Consider the following 20536-nt stretch of genomic DNA (forward strand, 5'->3'; position numbering starts at 1 on the left):
ATTTCCAATTTATCCCGACATAAATGTTGCCTGACATTAAGACGCCCCATGGAGTTAAAAATTGTTTCTGAAAGCGACAAGGAAGAGGCCATGGAAGTATGCACCCAATGGGTTGTGCAAGATTGTCAGTCGTTTACAGCAGTAACCGGAGCTGGATTTAAGAACTTGGTACAGTTTTTCTTAAAAATCGGCGCAGTCTACGGGGAACACGTAGACGTCGATGACTTACTACCTGATCCAACAACATTAAGTCAGAAGGCCCATTCGGAAGCAGAGGAAAAGGGGACTATAGTCTCGACCGAGATGAAAGAAGCTGTGGATAGTGATAGTGGAGGAACTATGACAGCAACGGCAGATTGCATTAAAAAAAAAATTATGAATGGAACTTACACCGTTGCCAATCAACGTAAGGGAAAAAGTGTCATGTGGAGCATTTTATGTGACATTTTTAAGGAGGATGAAACTGTTCTGGACGGATGGCTGTTTTGCAGTAAATGCCGGAAAGTGCTCAAGTTTATACATAACCACACTTCCAATTTATCCCGGCATAAATGTTGCTTACAATTGAGACGACCAACGGAGTTAAAAATTGTTTCTGAAATCGACAAGGAAGAAGCCATTGAAAAATGCACCCAATGGGTCGTGCAAGATCGTCAGTCGTTTTCTGCAGTAACCGGAACTGGATTTAAAAACTTGGTACAGTTTTTCTTAAAAATCGGCGCAGTTTATGGGGACCAGGTAGACGTCGATGACTTACTACCTGATCCAACAACATGTTGAATGCATACACACATATGCCAATATTTGTAGAAATTTGTAACTGAAAAAGCATCGATGGTTGGTTCGATGTTTTCGATTGTTTGCTATCATTGTTTAAAAAAAAAAGCAGGGTGGAACTTTAGCTTAGCGTGAACCGAAGTTTATATACCCTCGCAGTATATGTAAAAAATATTACAATAGCCCTTAAGAAAAATGCAGGAGGACTGCAAACAAATTAAAATAAATTTGTTTAAACAAAAACAGAAAAACGTTTTATTTCCTTGATCAAACAATATTCAAAGTAAGAGATCATATGTTTTGGTTCTTGTTGATGAAAAGTAGCAGTAGTACGTTTTCTCCTAGCTTTATCGATCTTCCTTATAAAATTAAACAATTTATTTGTTTCTCTCGCTGTATTAAAGTGTCTGTGTTAGTGCGGAGGAAACAACGATTGCTTTCGAAAACTCTCAATGTTGTAAAAAAACTGAAAAACATCGAAGTTTCCCCTGTACATTTTTTTCGCATACTGCGATTACAGTATTCAGTATGTGATTACAGTATTCACGAATAGTTCTTAGTCACTGGGAGATATTTGGAAATTCTGTCACGGGACACAGGTTACTGGGTAAATTTCGCATTATTAAAAAAAATGTAATAATAATTTGTAGCCTAAATATTTGTCTTCAAATAAGAAATGTTTAATTTTGCTAGCATTAGGAAATAAAAGTTAGTATATATATTGGTATATTATATTTTACTTTTACTCTAGTTTACCTTTCATGCTAAGAAGAATGGATGTTGTGTATATAATTAAATTAACTAATACTTTACGCTTAATACATTTTATACAAATTCACTGATTAGTTAAATGTTGTTAAAATAATTCTTAGTCTTGTCACGAACTATCGTGATCACGAGCTATCGTGAGAAAAATCACGCACGCTGCTGGAACTAGTTCCAAAACTTTAAAGTTTCCTGGAATTAGTTCATCGTCAAAGCACTGCGTGTGATTTCTAAACGAATTTGAACACCTCGGGCTTAAGTACTTTTTAAAATACAGGAGATAATCGAATTAAAACTCGAACCATGACACAAGGCAAGCAAAAAGGAATCTTATGCCATTCTGAGAATATGCCAACTTTACGCAGACAAGATAAGAAAGCGTAAGTATTGCTCACTAGGATTCGATTGCCATTACTCCTGCACGTTCTCGTTAACTCAACAGCCTGAAGGAACTGCTGCAAACGCGTCTTGTGGAGTGCGGATGGCACAAGGACATTAAGGAAATGATACGCAACATCATCAAGGAGCGCGGAGTGGACAACATAGACTGCGACCAACTGACTGCCGAAATAGTCCCCCAAGTAGGTTCATGTCCACTATTTTTTTTGGCGCACTCTAAATCAATTGAAATCTTAACAGGCTCGCGCTTTGGTGCCTGAAGTCATCAAAAATGAGATCATGATGCGCGTGTACGCCGTCCTTGATAATCCGTTCCATCCCTAACCCCAATCTTAAAACCACGTGTTCTAAATTCTAGCACGTGTTTGTGGTTTATTATCGAATTTAAGTAGATATTTACATACTTATGCTAGCTATGAATTGCGGCATTGGTTATACAATACGCATATAATAAATAAACAATAAACAACTACAATTAGTTAGAATATGTTGTCGCTATGTTCACGGTGTGGCTACTCGATTGGCTAAACAAAATTTGTGGTGGTTTTGTTGGGGGAAACTAGGAACGCGGTCGGGCTCTGCTTGTATGTAATATTTCTTCTATTATGCTACAAATAATAAGGCTAAATCGTAAGTGTTAGTTACTCCGTTAATGGTTTACGTTTACTTATTCAATAACGAGTCAATTGAAAAGTCTTTGAATTTGGCGTTGGAATCATCGTTGAACATCTGCGGCTGCTGCAGTTCCTCCTCCTGTTGCTTGAAGTCAGTCGCCGCTGGAGCTGGAGCTGCCGCTGTCGGCAGCATTTTCAGTAGTTTGTTGCGTGGTTTGCGCAAAAACTTTGTGTTTATTTGAAACTTGGTGGTTGGCTTATGGTTCGCAGTGGACTGGGCTTGAAACATGGCAGTGCTTGTGCTTGGGTTTTCCGCTACGGCTGTCGTCGACTGGGCCGCCTGTGATGTTGCTATTGAGGTGGCTGCTTGAACTCCATTAATTGGAGAGCTATAATTCTGGCGCCAGGCACGCAGCTGGCCTCCGGCAATGGACTTAACGATGGCTAGAGGCTTTGATGCGATTGCTGGAGTGGGTGGTTTGGTCGATGCATAAGCATTCGGTCCGAAGCACTTGAGGAAATTTTGAACGTGCAGCAAGCTGTCGTTGTCGTTTTTATGCAACGGCCTGCGCTGCTTGTCCTCGTTCTCGTCCTCCGCCTCGTAGTCCACCGACGACTGCTGCTGGGAGGAGGATGAAAAGGTCGAAGAGCTGCTATTGCTGCTGAGCTGTAATGACAGAACTGCCTTAATATGGTGAACAAACAGTGCGAGCCAAATTTCTGGCACCTACATCATCTTCATTTTTGTCGATCAGCTGCTGAAAGCTAGACTCCGCCGCACTCAGCTTGCTGTATTTGCTGGGCTGGGTAAGTTTCTTGCTGCCGTGATTGCTGCTACTGCTGCTGGTACTGGTACTGCTATGACGGGCTCCTCGCTTGGCCAGGGACTGCTTTCTCTTTAACTTCATCTGTTGCTGCGGCTGCTGAAGGACTTGCTCACTGTGCGACTTTCAGCTAGTTTTGGCGAGGTTATCGTCGCGCCTTAGTTGGGACTGAAAGTAAAAAGTCCACGGATGAGTAAGGCTTTCACTATGGATTTTACACTAGTTTTTGGATTATTTTTGAACAATTTGGTTTTGAAGGATACACATCTTGATCTTCTCTTTCAGCCTGGCACACAAAAACAACAAACAATTTCGGGTTAGCTGCCAACAGCAATGGTATATTAACAATGAACTATTATGGGCATAGAAGCGGATGAATTCGAAACAGTGGCGTGTGTGATTTGAAATTTATTGCGCTTTTCCGATTGATTGACTGACCGAATGAATGACTGGCTGACTGATTGACTGACTGACTGACTGGGTGGTGAGTAATGCGTAGATGATCATGGAGCTGACGCAAAATTAAAAGGTGTGAATGCACGAATAACAGGCACTGGCTTATGATTATGGATTCTCATGTGGCAAGGACATGCGCCCACAATCACACTGACACACACACAGGAACTCGCTCGCACGCACTCTACTACCTGATGATGCGTGCTGTAGAGAGCCGCGTGGTGCACCGCATAGGAGGAGGAGGTGCTACTTAAACCGTCAACGCCAACGCCGCCGCCACCCACTTGAATCTGAATGCTAGGATGTTGGTGTGGGTGTGGGTGGTGGTGCTGCTGACCCATGCCCGTGCCCGCTGTGGTCGTAAAAGTAGTTGTGGTTGTTGCTGCTGTTGCAGCCATGGCTGTCGCTGACCCACCTCGTCCAATTCCACCGGCAGCACCACCTCCAGCGCCCAGGCTCATTCCCACGCCAAGCATATGGGCGGCTGCCACAGCAGCGCTGGTGTGGTGCGACTGATGCAGATGATGTTGAACTTGTTGCTGCTGCTGCTGCAACGGATGCGACTGGTGTTGCGCCTGATGCTGCTGCTGCTGCGATGAATGCTGGTTGTGCAAACTGTTGCTGTTGACGGCGCTACTGGCATTTAAGCTCCAAACGCTGCTGTTGCTGTTCCCAGCATTGTTGGACCCATGGGCCGCAGAAACGTGTCTGTAAGAATGGTATAACCCAAGATGTAAAAACCGCTGCTTTAAAGTTCAGTAAGGCAAATCATCTCACCTCATTCCCAAATTGGTTGCATTGGACATGCTCATGCCGGAGATCGACATGGATGATGCAGGCGGTCCGCTGGCACTCGAAGAGCTTGTAGGATTACTACTGCTGTTGCTCACACTATTGCTCATTGTGTTGTTGCTGCTGTTGCTATTGCTATTGCTGCTGTTGCTGGTGGCACCTGGTCCGCGATAGTCGAGCACTCCACTGGAACTCGCAGCAGCCACTGTTGGCCGGCTATTGGCCATGGTGGGGATGGTGGTATTGATGGCCGTTGTTGCCAGTGAGACGGCTGCTGCGATTGTTGTGGCCGCATTAAGGGCGCTCATGTTGCTGCCGAGTCCGATGTTGCTGGTGCTGCTGTTGCCGCTGGAAGCTATTGTGGAAATGACAGAAGTTGTACAAGTTGATGTTGCTGTTGTTGTTGAGGTTGTTGTTGTGGTTGTTGGAGCTGCCGTTGTTGATATGGCGGCTGTAAGCATTTTGGTTAGATTGTGAGTACCCCGTTGTTGCTGTTCCATCTCCACGAAATTTGTATGTTTGTGCGGTATTGTATTAGTTTGTAATTTGTGAGTGCGGTATGGTAGGTAGAGGAGTGTTGAACTTAGTGTGCGGGTGTGGGGCTTTCCTCACTGCATGCAACAGACAGCAACACAACGAACTTAAGTGTAACTAAAAGTAACAGCTCTTGCCCTGGAGTTAACCACCAACCCAGCGTGTTAATACTTGGCTAAGCAAACTCTGAAAACTCTAGGCACCGATAACGAAAACTTAAGTAAATAAATTTAGAATTTGTGTTGGTTTTGTGTTTAATATATTAAACATTTTATTCATTTTGTAAATAAATAAAATCGAAAAGTTTTTGCTTTAAATATCCAAAGAACTTAACTATTAACTTGGCCAAGGAAATCATATCTCGTTACAAGAGTAAGTATAATTAGATCTGTATTTTCCGTAAATACATATAACTAACTTAAAAGTATAAATAAGGGTAAAGTTATCTAGCCGTGGTATGGTTCGATGATAAGGGTAGAGAAGCATTCCGTTTTAAAAAGATGACGAGTTGTCAATGTAGTCGATAAATGCAATAGCTAATTTCTCAATCACTGCTTTTGTGCAACAATCTGTAATTTGATTTACAGCACGTGGCTGTGTATATATGTACATTATTTGTTTATACGGATGACCATTGGTAACCAGATTAGTTGTTAACTTAATATAAGTTACTTAAGACTACAACGCGAAGTGAACTCGAATTCAATTTGTATGTACAACGAATACCAAACAAAAAATGGATGTACAGATAACTAAACGCAAAATTTGGTCTGTGAGCAGTGGCTGTGTAAGTGGGATGTGGGCTCCTCCAGTGCCACATGGTTGGAGCGAGCAAGTGCCGACACCAAGTACAAGAGAGAACCGGCGCCCTCTCTTACTTACCATGCGCCTCGGCCTTGGTGTTGCTTGCGATGGTACTCAGCGGGATCTGCAGGCGCGCATTGACCGCCAGCAGGTGATCACGTCGCGCTATGAGGCTGGTCACATGCTCCTCCAGCCGGAGGTTTTCGCTCTGCAGCTGGTGCAAGCAATTAAGCAGCGAGGCAACTGCGATTGAGACATTAAGTGTTAATTTCATAGAACTAGCATTTAGCTCCCGATATGCGACTCATACTCACTGTCAAAGTGCTGCGCTTGCTCCATGAGAAACTGCGAGCCCTGCTCCCACTGGCGCTCCAGCAGCTGCTCCAGACTTTGCGGAATAGGCATGTTGCCGTTCATGCCGCCACCGCTGAACATCGATTGCAGCGGATTTTGAGCTGGTGTGGGGTTGCTAGGAACGGCAGTGGAGTTGCGCTGGAAGGAGGAAAACATAATTGTTAATGTTTGTTCCATGTAATAATATATTTATATATTTAAAGTTCCTTACCTGCTTGCCGGGGAACGGAACTCCGGCGTATTGCGAGTTCATTGAATCGGGAGTGTAGATCGAGTGATCCTGGACCTCCATGTGTAGCTGCTCGGACAGCTTCTGGGCCACGCTGCTGTTTGGGTTGATCTGATTGCCCAGCATATGCGCAGCCGTGTGTGTTATGATCGAACTGGCTGAGCTGACAGCATTGGACGATGCGGGAGTAGCAGGAGGCGTGGGTGTGCTGCCAGCTGGATTGCCGGAGACATTGCTCGCCCCATTCTGCAGTATGCGCACATCCTTGAGATCCTGTTGAGAATTGCTGAGGGCAGCTGCTGCTGCAGCTGCCGCCGCTGCTGCAGCTATCGTCGCATCTTTGGCCTTGCGTCCACGCTTCCGCACATTTCCAGGTTGAGCCGCCGCCGCTGTCGGAGCTCCAGTCAGGGAACCGGGTGCAGTAGTTGCGGAGTGCATGGCCGATCCTATCTCTGAGCCGGGCGAACTGGGCGGGGAATCCTTTATGGCGCTCACAGGCATCATGGGCACGTCCATCTGGGTCGTTTGACTCTCGTAGGTAAACTTGAGACCACCGGTGGAACTACTAGCTGCCACCGAGTTAAGTGGCAATTGGTTGCTCAGTACGACCAAGGGAGATGTTGTCGCGGGCACTGCAGATGCTGATGACGATGAAGTGCTGGCCGTGCTCAGATCAAGCGTTCTGTTGTTGGGTTTCGACGTGGGCGTATTGGAAGAGGCAGTGGTATTAGTATTAGTGAATTGCAAAATCTCTAGATCTTCATGTTGCTGATGTGACTGTTGCTGTTGTTGCAAGTGCGTTAAGCTAGCTGAGTTGGAGGAAGCTGAGGCTGAGCTAAGATTTGTAGGGGAAATGGATCTAGCGGGGGGTGCATATTGCTGCTGCTGCTGCTGTTGTTGCTGATACAGCTGCGTCTGCTGCGCACGCAACATTTTCTTGTTCAGAGGCTTGGCTTGACTGGCGTTGCTGGTCGCCGGCAAGGCATGTCCGGTGGAGTTGCTGCTGCTGCGATAGTTTCCTGAAGCAGACATATTAACCGGAGAGTCTAGCAGATTAACCACATTAGCCGCACCACTGGTGCCGCCCCCACCCGAAGACGAGGACGAAGAGGACGAGCTGGACGAGGATGTCTGCTCGCCATTGTGATTGCCATTGCTACTGTTATTGCGCGTGTTGCGGCTATTCGAATTCGCCCCAGCCGCTGCTGTTGCTGGCGGGGAATCTACTGAGGACGAGGACAGAGATTGCAGCATCACCACCGGCGAGGATACAACTGGTGGTAACGCAGATGTTGGTGGCGGGGTTGGCGTTGCACTGTAGAGAGGCGAACTGTGGCGACTCTGCTTTTCGGCTGGTGTGGCAGCAACAGTTGCTGGTGTTGCCGTTGTTGCCACCGACGCACCCTCGCTCTTATTCATTGCAGCCCCACGCTTTTTGCCCGATCTCGAGGGACCCTTGGAATTGGACGATGTGGCTGGGGCAGTTCCGCCGGACAACGAGGACGAGGTAGTGGAAGTGGAAGTGGATGAGGACGAGTTGGTGGAGGAGTGCAGCTGCGATGACGCGTTTTGCTGCTGCTGTTGGTGTAACTGTTGCTGCTGCTGTGGATTTTGTTGGTGATGGCTATTGTGATGGGTGGGGTGATGGTGGTGGTGATGGGCATGGGCATGGTGGTGACTACTGCCACTCTCACCGGACCGCGATCTACGTGTGATGGTGGGTTGGTTGGGTGATTAAATCGTGTATTGTGTAGGAAGACATTAAGCAAACGAGAGAGAGAGAGAGACAAAGTGATTTTTATAGATCGCGCATTCTGGATTTACGTTCTTCAACTTTGCGTGGACATAAGCACAAGTGAACGAAATATTGAATTGAAATGAAAAATAATGCTTCGGAAAATTAGGTGCAACTGAAGAATTCTGAATCTTTTGTGGAAAATGGAAGGGGAAACAAATAAGAAGTTTGAAAGTTTCCAGTACTTTCATTCACGTTGTTAAAAAAGATAAGAACTCGAATCTGGCATATTTCCATATCGAATCATTTTGTTTAATTTGCATATAATAATAGCACCTTCATATTATTTTCGATATTATAGGAACAGAACGTAACCAAATATCACTGAGTGAAAATAAGGACACTCACAGCAACACAACAACAAAATCATAACGTAAGGTTGTGAATAGATATATCTAACATCGAATATAAACTAAAAAAACTAGCAAGCACTAGCAAAAAGCAACAAATACCAATGGATAGTGCCACTAATGGGACTGACTTATAGTCGAGCACACATACCTGCTGCGTCTGGCCGGTGGCGCCTCCTGCTCCTGCAATTGTTGCACTCGTGTCGTCTGCTTCTCATAGCTGATCTTCAAGTTGCCGCTCTCCGTGGTCGTGGCAGTGAGGTTACCACTCGGTAGTGGAATGCCACTGGCGGAGATTATGCTGCCACCGCTGTTGCCACTGACTAGCGTGCCCAGAGCCGGCGATGATTTGCCGCTCTGATGCTGGATGACCGACGAGGACCCACCGCTGATTGTTCCGCCATGAAAAGCCCCAGCGGATCCTCCCATTGGCGGACCAACCAAAGCATTGCTTAGCTGCTGCTGATGCTGAGATTGTGCCCCACTGCTGCGCGATGATGCCGAATGAGATTCTGCAAACATAAATGTGTACACAAGCATTACAATTTTAAACTATTACTTATTTATACACATTACGGGGTAACTCCTAGTGTATGCACTTTCAAACTTACCGCTGGTGGTACTACTGCTAGTGCTGCTGGTGGGCAGATTGATTCCAGGTACGTTGGCCGTGGACAGTGGCACGGAGACATAAAGGCTGGGTGCACTACTGCTGCTCGCAGTGGATGCCTGCTGATTGCTACTGCTGCTAATGTCCTTGATGTTGCTGCCGTGCTTGGTGCTACTCGTGTTGCTGCTGCTGCCACTGCCACTGCCTGCGCTTGCGGTGCCACTCGACTTGCTCGATTCTGTCTTTGGATAGCCGCCAGACCCCACGGCGGATTGTGCTCCTCCAGTCGCCGATACTCCGGAACTGTTACCGCTGGAGGTTGAGCCGGCATTGCCGCTAATGCTGCTGCCTGAGGTAGTGGTGCCCGTTGCTGGAGGGGCTGATGCCGCCGTCGCACTCGCAGTTACCGCAATGGATGCACTCGTCGAGCTGGCCAACGGTGCATTTACTTCGGCGGTTGCGGATGTTTGGTGGGTCGGTGGGCTGAGTTCGGTACGTTGCTGCAGGCGAAAAGAAGGCAGGAAGTGGTAAATTAGTATGTGAATGCTTGAATTCTGATTCAGAAGCAAACAAAACTAACTGATAAAAACCCATACTACTAACTATACGATAAGGTCCGCGAATCTGACAACTAAGAACTTGTTAGCCCTAGTTGTGTTTCGTAATACACAACGAAAGGGGGACTTTATAAAACAGTTGAGGGTTGTTATGGTTTTGCATCAGAAACTTGCGTTCTCTGATCACAAACACATATTTGAAACTTTAAAGCTTGCTCACGACAAGTACTTATGACGCAAATATAAACGTTATAGATGGTATTTCCTGCATGGGATTTGCGATAACGTTAATGAGAAATGTAAAATATAATGATAGAACCTCTTAAGTAGCGACATTATTATTTGGTATCACATACTTTAAAAAGATGTTTTAATATTTATATTTGATTTGCATTCATGCTAATTCATTTCAAAAACTGACCACCTTAAGACGTATCTAGCTGCCAGACATTTGGTTATGAACACAGAAAAAGTTTATAAGAAGAAAGAAAGAAGAAAGAAATTACCACTCACTTTACTAAAAATGTCTTTCCAAACAAAAATATCTGTATTTCAATCATTTAAATGATACCCTCACAGAGTGTTTCAAAAATCATTCGTCAAAACTTTATCAAAAGTTTCCCAAGGGGGAATCCATATCGGTGTAAATAATGGTGTTTGTTCCTCGGCCGATTTGCTTTTCAGCTTTGCGGTCATTAGCAACATCCGGTTGGTGGTGAGCCTTGTAAACACATGTTTACAACACCATCACCAATGAGCCAGAAGAATAACAATCGCAGAAGACACTGGAACTGGAAAGCACCAGAGAACACAGCTTGATTAACAGGCCCATAACAGGCTGTTAAACTGTTCAGCTGAACCAGCAATCACAGCAAGCCATTGTTGTTGCTGCAGCAAATGCATGCGGGTGGATGACAGAAAGAGAAGGCTGCATTCACAACCTACATATGTGTTCCATATAGATAAAAAAAAAGGCTGCCACATTAATGCAACTCACAAGCTCTTATCGCTGATGTTGCTGCACACACAAAAAAAGAAGAAATATATATATAAAAAAAAAAACAAAACGAACGGAACAAGTAAGTGAGTCAGAGTTTTAAAAAGAATGCAAGACACCCAGGCTGCAGCTGCAACAAATGTTGCTGCAATGCTGGGCGAGTTTTTCACGTTGTTTTTGCTGTTGTAACGTTTGTACTTTTGTGGTTTTGGCTCGACATATGCTGCCATATGCAGCTCAATTATATACTATATGTATATTTATAAGTCGGTTTGTGTGGGGCAACAAATGTTACATGCAGCGAATGCACAAAAAACAATAAAGAGCAAGGCCTACCGAGAGAGTAACTCCAACTCCGCTCATTTTGATTTCGCCCACCCCCTCTCACACTTTACTCACTCTCTTTCTCTCTCACTAGCTACTTCTCCGTCTCTCTCGCTCTCGTTGTGCCATCAGACTTCCTCTCTATTGTTGTTGCTGTTTAATATCGGGGTTGGGGTGCAACATAACACACACACATCCAAATGCAATGAAGTTTCGTCACGTAGACAAAAAAGAGACAAAAAAGAAAAGCCTATGAACGAACGGCGTTGCCACCTGATGGGTGGTTTTCCCAATAGGAAATCCCGTTTCAATTGGGATCTCTCAACAACGAGGTGGTAGCGCATGCCTGTTGCTCTGAAAAACTGCGGTTTCAAATTTCCAAAACCGACAAAAACACCTTCATGCCTCATTAGATTCAGGTCAAGAAAAAGGAAGAACCGGCCATTACCGGGAACCACTCAAACTGCCATCTGCTACATTGAAACATCGAGTTACAATCAGATGTGTTTATGAAAAGTGTTGTATTTCGTCAAACATAAAAGTGAAAATAATATACTTCTCATGGGCACACAGTATTTCAATACATTTTAAAATTTTGCGAAGTTCTACTGTAAGCCAAAGTTTTGCGACATGTTTTGTAATTGAAAATCGAGTTAATCCTTTTTCATGGTCAAGTTTTGTACTCATCCCAAGCTTTTCGAATTGTTTTCTAACCCTCCGCTTTTTTTGTGGTTCTCCTGCTAGCCAGCTGCCGCAATCGTGATTATCCTGTTGCTGCAGCTAATGGCCTGAAGTCGGAGCGGAATCAGGATAGCAAAGCAACCCCTATGCTATACAAACATATTTTTTTCGACAACTTGAGCGTGCTTTGCATTTGGAAATCGCTTCCTGGACACATTTCAATTTTATTTCCATTGTGCGACAAATTCAATTCAATAAAAGGAGCCCGGCTAAGTTCAGGCAGCCGGAAGCAAAACACCAACTATAAATATTATATTAGCGTGTCTGCGCTCGAATGACTGCTTGCTCACTCCTACCCCTTCGCGATTTACCCTCTCTTTCTGGCAAACAATGCTGTGGGTTAATGGTCGTATAAAGGGTTGTCCTTGTCCCCTTTGCGGAAAGAATTCGCATAAGCGACGAAAATATCCAAGCAAACAACAAGCAAGTCGCCAAATAAACGATAGAATTATTCAAATTGAATAAAGCGTTATTTTTTTTGTAACTGCCTGAGGAAACGCAGTCGTCGAGGAATCAAGAGGAATTGCTCAGATTTCAACGAATAAACAAAACGTCTGGTATATCCTTTATTGAATTAAGGCCTTAAGTGGCAAACGGAATGTCTAGCAAAGGGGAAACTACAACTTTCTACTTATCTAGGGGATAATTGGGCGATCAAAGGGAATATATGGATAGGATTTCGGTAAGTGCCTTCTGGATGATTGCAAAGGACTTAACAGATGAACTAGAGGGGTCGTAAATTAAATTAACTAAGACCCATCCATTTTTTATTTAGGAAGCCTAGAAGGCTCTAGAATATAATAAGCTTTAGTACACTAAGTATCATACGCCAAGAAAAGACCTTTATCATAAAATTAGTGAATCGTTACATGGTCATATAAATAGGAAAGGAGATCCCACACAGAAAACTCAAAGTAAGATGTTTGGATAAGAAAATAGGACAGGTACAAGGCATAGTTTTTTAGAATTACTAAGCAAATTTTAAAGTACCAAAATAAATATTAAAGGAAAAGCAGTAAATATAAATATAAAATAAATCCCAGGAAAGCAGTGCTTATAAAAATGTTTTCTTTACATCTTAATCCACTGCTGGACGAAAAACCATGACGCGCTTGCCAATTAAAATAACAATTAGAGCAAAAGTTGGGACAAGCGAAAAACAACAAGATGAAAGCAGAAAGGAAAGGTGAGTGAATACAGATCCCAGGCCAGGACAAGGGCCCGCATACCTGGGAGCTAAGAATCGGCAGCTGTAACAAGATCGAAGCGAGGATCAATCAGCCGCCAGGAAGCAACAGCCAGCGCACAGGCACAAAAACGTAAGGGTAGCTCCGAGGAACGAGCTCAAGATGTTGCCACGAGGGAGCGAGGAAGATGCTTGGCAGCTGTCGTAAACTAGGCGCAAATGTGCCATGCTGACTGCATTGCACAAGGCCAGAAGAAGGAAACGACCCCGGCCAGGATACAATGCGATATCCCAGGGATATGCCCAGGCAGCCAGCGAAGCCGTCCTGTTTTTGGGATAAGTTTTTGCCCTCTAAAGGGGAAACGGCAAGGATAAGGCGAACAGCTGTCTGCCCGGAATCCCCTCGGCTGGTCGGTCACGTAGTCCTGGATAAGGCAGCAGGAAGCAGGAGATGGAGGAGGACTAGCAGGAGTAGAGTCCGCCCTTAATGGCACTTACACTAATCAATAATCGAGCACCATGTGTCACAACTCTGATATATGCGTTTTAAGGCCAATTGGAGTGGAAGGACGGCAGGGAAAGTGGATGCGGGCGAGGGGCGGAGCCCGGCGTAATTTAAGGTGTCTTCCCTCTCATCGCTCCTTTTGTTTTCCAGCATTCGGGGCAGGTGGCTCGGTCCCACAGTTGCAGGTGCATGTTGCACGTTGTGCACTGCACGGTGAAAATGCGTTTAAATTATTGATGGAGTGTCAAAGACATTGGCAATGGGGGTTGCTTTAAAATAAAGGATCCATTAAATAAATAAAACGCATTGCCAATGGTTGGAATTTAAATAAGAGACCCTAATGGCTGGATCAGTATCCCGGCATCATGGGAAACAAAGGGCGATCACTCACGTTGGGAGATATGAGTATGAGAAAAAGAAAAGAAAAAGGACAAGTAAAAAACGGATCAGTTTCTAAGCAAAAATGAAAGGGTTGAGATCGAATATCACATTTGGAAAAATTCTTATGTCTGCGGTTAATACTTAAAAACAAGAAGTGACTGAGCGAACTGAGAATACAGATGTCAAACTATTTTTTCCAATTAATTCGCTTGAATGTTTAACCTGAAAATGTGTTCATTGGTACCTTATTGTAAAAGCATGCTTTTGTCCGAAATGAAAAACGGAAGAGATTCTTATTTTTCGTGCTCGAAAACGACCTTTGAATCTTGCCATTCTCAACGAGATAAGAAATCAGTTACTAGAACCTAGCATAAAACATTTTTGGTACTTGTAATTCAAGGATCATTGATAATTTGAATTAACAGCACCTGTCACAGCAACGAATCAAAATACATATTTATCACCATATGGGATCATCATTGTTTTCACAGAATTCGATAAGACTCGCTAAAATGGAAATAACTTCTCTTTTAGATCTGCTTCTGTTTGCAACCATTTCCTAGTTGACAGACCAGACAGCCTCCATGAAATTCCGAAAATAGACTCGAGGGATTGGCAGGGACAGATGCTTGGATGCACGGATATGCTTGGCGCCGAGTTCTTCGATGACAGGGGGAGGGGATATAGGAAAGTGTCTTGTGGACCGGACCGAGGCAAAGTCAAATTCTTACCCCGGAAAGCAGGAAGCGTATTTTTAAGTTGTGCGGATATGTGGTGGTGGCTCCTACCGCTGCACCCGTCCCCGTCGCTCCACCACCCAGATAAGAGGGCGAGGCGGAAGCCGAGCCGCCCACATATTCGATGGTCGCCGAGGGCGTGGTGGAGGCGGACGAAGGCGACGACGAGGCGGAGGTCGAGTGCTGACTGTTGTTGGGGTGGTGGTGCGTTGGATGGTGGTGATGTCCCTCCCGATCCCGCTCCTTGTCCCGCTCGCGGTCCCGATGTCGTCGATGCTCGCGATGCTCCCGATCGCGGTGTTTGTGATGCCGGTGCTCTTTGCCCTCGCGCTCCCGCTTCTCGCGTTTCTTCTTTTTGTTCTTGCGGTGCTCCTTGTACTCGGCCATGTCGATGTGGTTGTTGTTGCTCTCGGCGGACTCAGCCTCGGCGGTGGCCGCCATGCTCACCATGGCAGCGGTAAAGTCCACCAGAGCTGCGCCCGATGTGGCTGCCACTGCAACGGCCGGAGCCACGTCCATCGGCTGCGACTGCGAGGTGTCCATGGTGTCCATCATCATCATTTTGGCCGCTCCTCGCCCCCGTCTTCTTTGCGAGAGAGCCAGGTTGACCCCTATCCCTCCTCCCTCTCTCTCACCGTTGCTGTTCGATTCTACTTTGTGCTCCGTAATTAACTGGACAGGCTCTCCAGTTCTTCCGTCTTCAGTCTTTTTGGACGTTTCTTTTTCGACGGGACGGCCTGGCCTTTGTTGTTGTATCGCTTTCAATATTATTATTTTGTATGCTGCCTGTATTTTGTATACACTCACGCACGCAAACACTCGCAAACACAATCACAAAATCACAGCGCATACGTGAGAACCACCTCCGCCGCTCTCTCTCCCGTTTTTGTTGTTGCTATTGCTATTGCTTTTCTTGTTGTTGTTGGGGTGAATAACTTTTTATGTGGCGGCGACTGGGCTGGCTCTTGCTCTCTGTCACTTCTTGTTTCGTATTGCCTTCTCTCTCAGGCGCGCACACACATCACCGTCGACGTTTAAACTTTTTTTCCTCAACGAAACTTAATTTCTTTTAAATGGAAACTTGTCGTTATTTCTTGTTGGAAAAACATGCGAGAGCCAGAAGCGGCCACGTGAATTTTTTTCAAATAAAACACACACAGAACTAAACTTAATTGGAGGTGTCACACACACACACGCTCGTTCTCGCTTAACCGAAAATCAACAAATTATCCACTGTTTTTCTGGTTCACATGCACGGAGGCTGCAGCGTCGGCGGAGCTGCATGGCCAAAGAGTAAGCTACGGAGCTATAGTTGCTGCATGGCCGCACGGAGTTCGAAATTCGAATAAACTGGCCAGTTTCCATCCGAGCGCTTAGAAGCTACACAACACAGGAGCGAGCGGGAGAGAAAGAGCACAGAGAGTAGAAGCGCTCTCAGAGAGCATGCTGCATTGTTGTTGTTGGTTTGGCTGGCAGCCGGTTTTCCGTGGGGGATTATTGAGACGTCTGTATGTATTGATGTTGCTGCTGCGCCAGTGTGAGTGCATGTCTGCACGTAGGCCAGACGCACACTCACACGCACGCACCGGTGTGCAGACGGTAAAAAAACAGAAGAACACACGGCGGCAGCATAAAAATAAACATACTTTCGTAGGTTCAAACATACATGAAGGAGTTGAGTAGCAAACGGAGGCACATAAGTTAACTGGAAAAACGTTACCCAGTGAGCATTTGGGATTTAGGTACTTGAGAACAATTAGCAAGGTGCAAATTTATTCAAATTCATGAATTCACCATTGAGTGTTAAGCCTGGCACTAAACATGCATCACGAGGAGTGACGTCGAAAGTATAGACTGTGCAACGGTATAGCTCAGGTGCACAGAAGGAAATGCAGTGCCAAACAATTTTGTACATAAAACCAATATTTCAGTTTGAAATCCAAATAGGATATTTACAAAAGATCATGATCAAGAAATAATATCCAATAATTGCCTAATATGGCAAAAATTCAGATTATTTTAATACTACATTTAAAATAACTCCCATCTCTTTTTTTGATGTGTAAAAGTGAATCTTTCACATACGCAGTGTACTCTCTATCTCTCTCTCCTTGTCTCTCACTTTGAGCAACAAAGATTCGGATTCAAATGCAGCCGAACTACAACAACATAAACTGCATGGCGTAATACTGTTGATGTAATAAAAAAGCGCAGCAGCAGCAAAAACAGCACTATAATGACCAGGAAGAGCGAAGGCTAAAGAAAAGCTTAGCAAAACAGAAATGTGACAAAGAGCAATAAATTAAAAGAAGACTGACCAAGTTAGCAGGGACTGCAAATTCTAACTGGAATTCCTGGGCCAAGAAGTACCTGTTAGTCGCTGCAGTAATTGTTATTTTATTTTATGAGACCCATTAAAAAGGGATAAAAATCTGGCTTTAGAGGAACAACTACATATGCATATAATAATGGTGTTTCGTTGTTTATGGGCTAAGAAGTTTATTGCTTGTAACATCAATTTTAGACCGGTCAACAGATGTGCTTGGATAATACTTAAGGCATTAACACCTTTATTTGCATATTATACCCATAAATATTGTTTAAATATAATAAAAGTATTAATAAACACACAAATTCATGGAGATTTTGTATATTTATTGCTATAACTATAACCTTTAATGCAAGAAAACTGTTCCCAGCCAGCCTAAGAACAGTTTCGGAGAGCAACTTCTGAGAGAAAGAGAGTGAGAGATACAGAGAGCAATGCGAGAGACCGTTGCAACATAAAAACAAACGCAGATGTAGATACAGAGGTGGTCAAAAGTATTTACACAACGAGCTTTTTTTTCAATTAGTTGACAATTGAAAAAAAAGCTCGTTGTGTAAATACTTTTGACCACCTCTGTATTTCGTTGTGTGTGCTTTATGCAATGCCCATCAGCGAGCGAGCGAGATAGACCGATGAGGGCGGGGGTGGGTGGCAATTGCTGCATGCAGGTTAATTCTACTCTCTCTGCTGTTGTTGTAGCCGTATTTGTTGTTGTAGTTACCAGACAGCGATTTGAGAAGACAAAACAGGAAAATGAAAAATAATTGAATTGTAAGGCAATGTTTACAGGAGAGGAGAGGGAGAGAAGAAACCGCCACCGCAGACATTTGCAATTGGCAATAAATAAAAGAAGTGCAAGAAGAAGAAGCAGCAGCAGCAGATTGTTTGCAGCTGGAGTGGTAAGCAGAAGAAGAAAAGGCGAGCATAATTTGCGATGCAAATAAAAGCCCAAAAAATCATGGTGCAGAAAGGCAAAAATGAACGTTAAGTGGCATTTACCTGGCGACGCAGCAACAGCGGAGGGGCATGGCGGGGGGAAGGCAGGTGAACGTGCCTGTTTTACAAAACAAACAAACCCAACAAAAGCCAAGGGGGAGTCTTTGGGTTTTTGGGTTGGGCGGCGTTGGGGCACAAATGTTGCCGTTGCAACATCGCGACCGTAATCGAATCACCAGAAAGGTGGCAAAGGAACAATGGCCGTCTTCGTTGCCGCTTGGAAAATTAATTTTACTACAGGCAAAACTCGGTATCACGAACATACTTCAGCTGACCGAGTTCATTGTTTGAGACCAATACATTATAATAGAACTTTAAATGTCGCCTTTAGTTTTTAGATTTTTGAAGAATATCAGAATATTCTTTAATAATCTTCTTCTTTACGATCAATCTTCTTTAACAAATCCAAGTTTCATTGCAATTCCAACATTGCTTTTTGTAAGTTACTTCTTGTCAAAAACTCATTGTCATAGGAACAATTCATAATTAAAAGGAACTCGACCATAAAGCACATAAACATGCATTAATTAGTGCAATCCCCGGGCTCAGACAGGTGATGTTTTCAAGTCTCGACAGTGGCGGGTCGTTCAACCCGACAAACAAATCTTAAAAAAAGGGGGTTTCCCAACAAACAGCAGTGAGAGTGCAGCACTCAAGGAATCAAATGAATTGTGCAAATATTTCTCCAGGCAACGTTTTTAAGTGGCACACGCCACTGAGCAAACGCATTAAGGACGCACTATTGATCATCAAACGACAGAAGGGTAAGGAGCTCACGCCTGCCAAAAAATCAAATTAAAACAAAAATGTCACTCTGAAATATTTACACAAGTGTCAGTTCAGCGGTTTAGTTCAGCCAGTGCTGCCAGGTCGTGAGAGTTTTATTTTGGGGTTGAAAACAAGCACAACACACCTCGAATATGAATCAGGTTGATTATTATTTACATCCCAGTGAAAGTATAACAATAGCTTGCAATTTGCTATCCCAACGATTATATTAAAATTTAGAAAAGCCAAGTCTTTGAGGTAGGGTTTGGTCAAGGACCAAACTACCCACATATTTTTTTATTAGCATCAGTGCTGTCGATAACTGTACCACAAGACCCAACTAAAGGCATTCACAAAAGGTCCAAACAGGAATAATATAGCGACACGTGTCGCTAACGGGAATTTGTCAAATTCAGGCAACACGCGACCCGGAGATTCGATAAAAACTCAACGACCCACCCACACCCAAACATGGTGTTGTTGTTGCTCGGGTGACCCGACATTTCGAGGAAGTGAAATAAATTAATTGCCACGCCAAAAGGTATTTGTCGAAGCGAGTTTCATGGTCATTTAAGAGGAACTGGCCAAAAGTGAAATTCACGCCGAGCTGCTGACTTTCGAAGACAAGATCATAAAAAAACAAACCCTCAGCCGCCGAGTGAGGGTGTCATAAAAAGTAGTTTCGTTGCAAGTACACTCGGTAATTCTCAGTTGTTTTCCCCTGACATTTGACAACCGCTCATAATCGACACAGTCAAGAGGAACACAAATTATGAATTATCACCCTGCCGTTGGGCGGGTGGATTTTTAAACTGTGCAACACTACTATCGCTAGCGAAGGACATGCCACCCGAACCACCCGCTTGAGGTCCTTCCGCTTCCTGATTTTTTGGTTCTCAGCCCACCCCCCACAGTTCCCTGCGGTAGTTCGCAATTTGGTCCTCACATTTGGTGGCCCAAATGAGCGCAGCAGTGAGCCGCTGAAAACTGTCAGTCTGTGGCCAAACGGTTCCGATTCGATGCGGTTCCATTCTAACCCCCGCCAAAGCCAAACACACTGGGACATTTTACTTTGTAATGTGAAATCAATAAGTTGGCCATTAAATGCACGCTAGTCACGTAAGGCAATTGATATCATGCACATTCGATTGCACATTGTGTCATTTCGAATGTGTCACTTCCTGATCTAATCAATCAATCGCCTTTTCTGTAACATCTCAAAGCGGTCGGTGGGTAAACACAAGCCCCCACTGGAAAACCTTGCACTCGTCTTCCGCAAACCGAAAAAATCAGCACACACACATGTTCTCCATCTTAGCCATTATCATGTTCGATCAGGTATACAAATAGTCGCGGCATAAATCTATTCGCGCCATTGAAAGCTAGAAATGGAACATTAATAACATACTAGAAAAGCCATATCGAATACGAGTAGAATTCATCTCCAAGTATATTTAGAGATCATCAAAAATATTCTCGTCAATTCGGGTGTTTTTGAAGTGCCGTGTGTCATATGCGAAACAATTTCAAAACCAAAATCTCTCGAAAATAGACGCTGACTCGGAAGGTCTATAAATATTCTCGCCAATGCGATACCAAAACTAACGTAAACACACCTGGCTGAAGGCGATTTATTTGATATTTGTGTCTGAACAAAAAATTATATTAAAACAAAAAATAATTTATTTAGTTTGGCCAACCCCATGGCAACG

The 20536-nt window shown here is 44.3% G+C and overlaps 3 protein-coding genes across 12 annotated transcripts in view; 1 reads left to right on the top strand and 2 right to left on the bottom strand.

Annotated features, from left to right (window-relative positions):
* Positions 1-1733: 1733 nt before the first annotated feature.
* Positions 1734-2423, top strand: LOC117142387 (enhancer of yellow 2b transcription factor). The gene is made up of 3 exons (XM_033306329.1): positions 1734-1922; positions 1985-2123; positions 2182-2423. Exons 1-3 carry the CDS (start codon positions 1846-1848, stop codon positions 2263-2265), a joined length of 300 nt encoding a protein of 99 aa, XP_033162220.1. The 5' UTR covers positions 1734-1845; the 3' UTR covers positions 2266-2423.
* On the bottom strand, positions 2287-3486 carry LOC117142386. Its single transcript, XM_033306328.1, has 2 exons — positions 3287-3486; positions 2287-3222 (listed from the first exon to the last, which is right to left on the bottom strand). Exons 1-2 carry the CDS (start codon positions 3461-3463, stop codon positions 2605-2607), a joined length of 795 nt encoding a protein of 264 aa, XP_033162219.1. The 5' UTR covers positions 3464-3486; the 3' UTR covers positions 2287-2604.
* LOC117142380 (protein AF-10-like) overlaps positions 3460-20536 on the bottom strand; it is a 28395-nt gene continuing 11318 nt past the window's right edge. For 3 of the 10 annotated variants that reach the window (XM_033306311.1, XM_033306312.1, XM_033306313.1), the window contains exons 6-13: positions 9305-9803; positions 8845-9205; positions 6531-7230; positions 6280-6457; positions 6044-6208; positions 4613-5078; positions 4027-4543; positions 3462-3547 (exon numbers count right to left, since the gene is read on the bottom strand). In XM_033306311.1, the coding sequence (XP_033162202.1) occupies positions 3506-3547; positions 4027-4543; positions 4613-5078; positions 6044-6208; positions 6280-6457; positions 6531-7230; positions 8845-9205; positions 9305-9803 (2928 nt within the window). In that variant the 3' untranslated portion in view covers positions 3462-3505. Of the gene's footprint in view, positions 3548-4026; positions 4544-4612; positions 5079-5104; positions 6209-6279; positions 6458-6530; positions 7231-8844; positions 9206-9304; positions 9804-14725; positions 16080-20536 lie in introns of those variants that run through there. The other 7 variants (XM_033306316.1, XM_033306315.1, XM_033306319.1 and 4 more) reach the window with 6 other exon arrangements.

Source organism: Drosophila mauritiana, chromosome 3R (assembly GCF_004382145.1).
Source record: "Drosophila mauritiana strain mau12 chromosome 3R, ASM438214v1, whole genome shotgun sequence".
In the NCBI taxonomy this organism is placed as follows: domain Eukaryota; kingdom Metazoa; phylum Arthropoda; class Insecta; order Diptera; family Drosophilidae; genus Drosophila; species Drosophila mauritiana.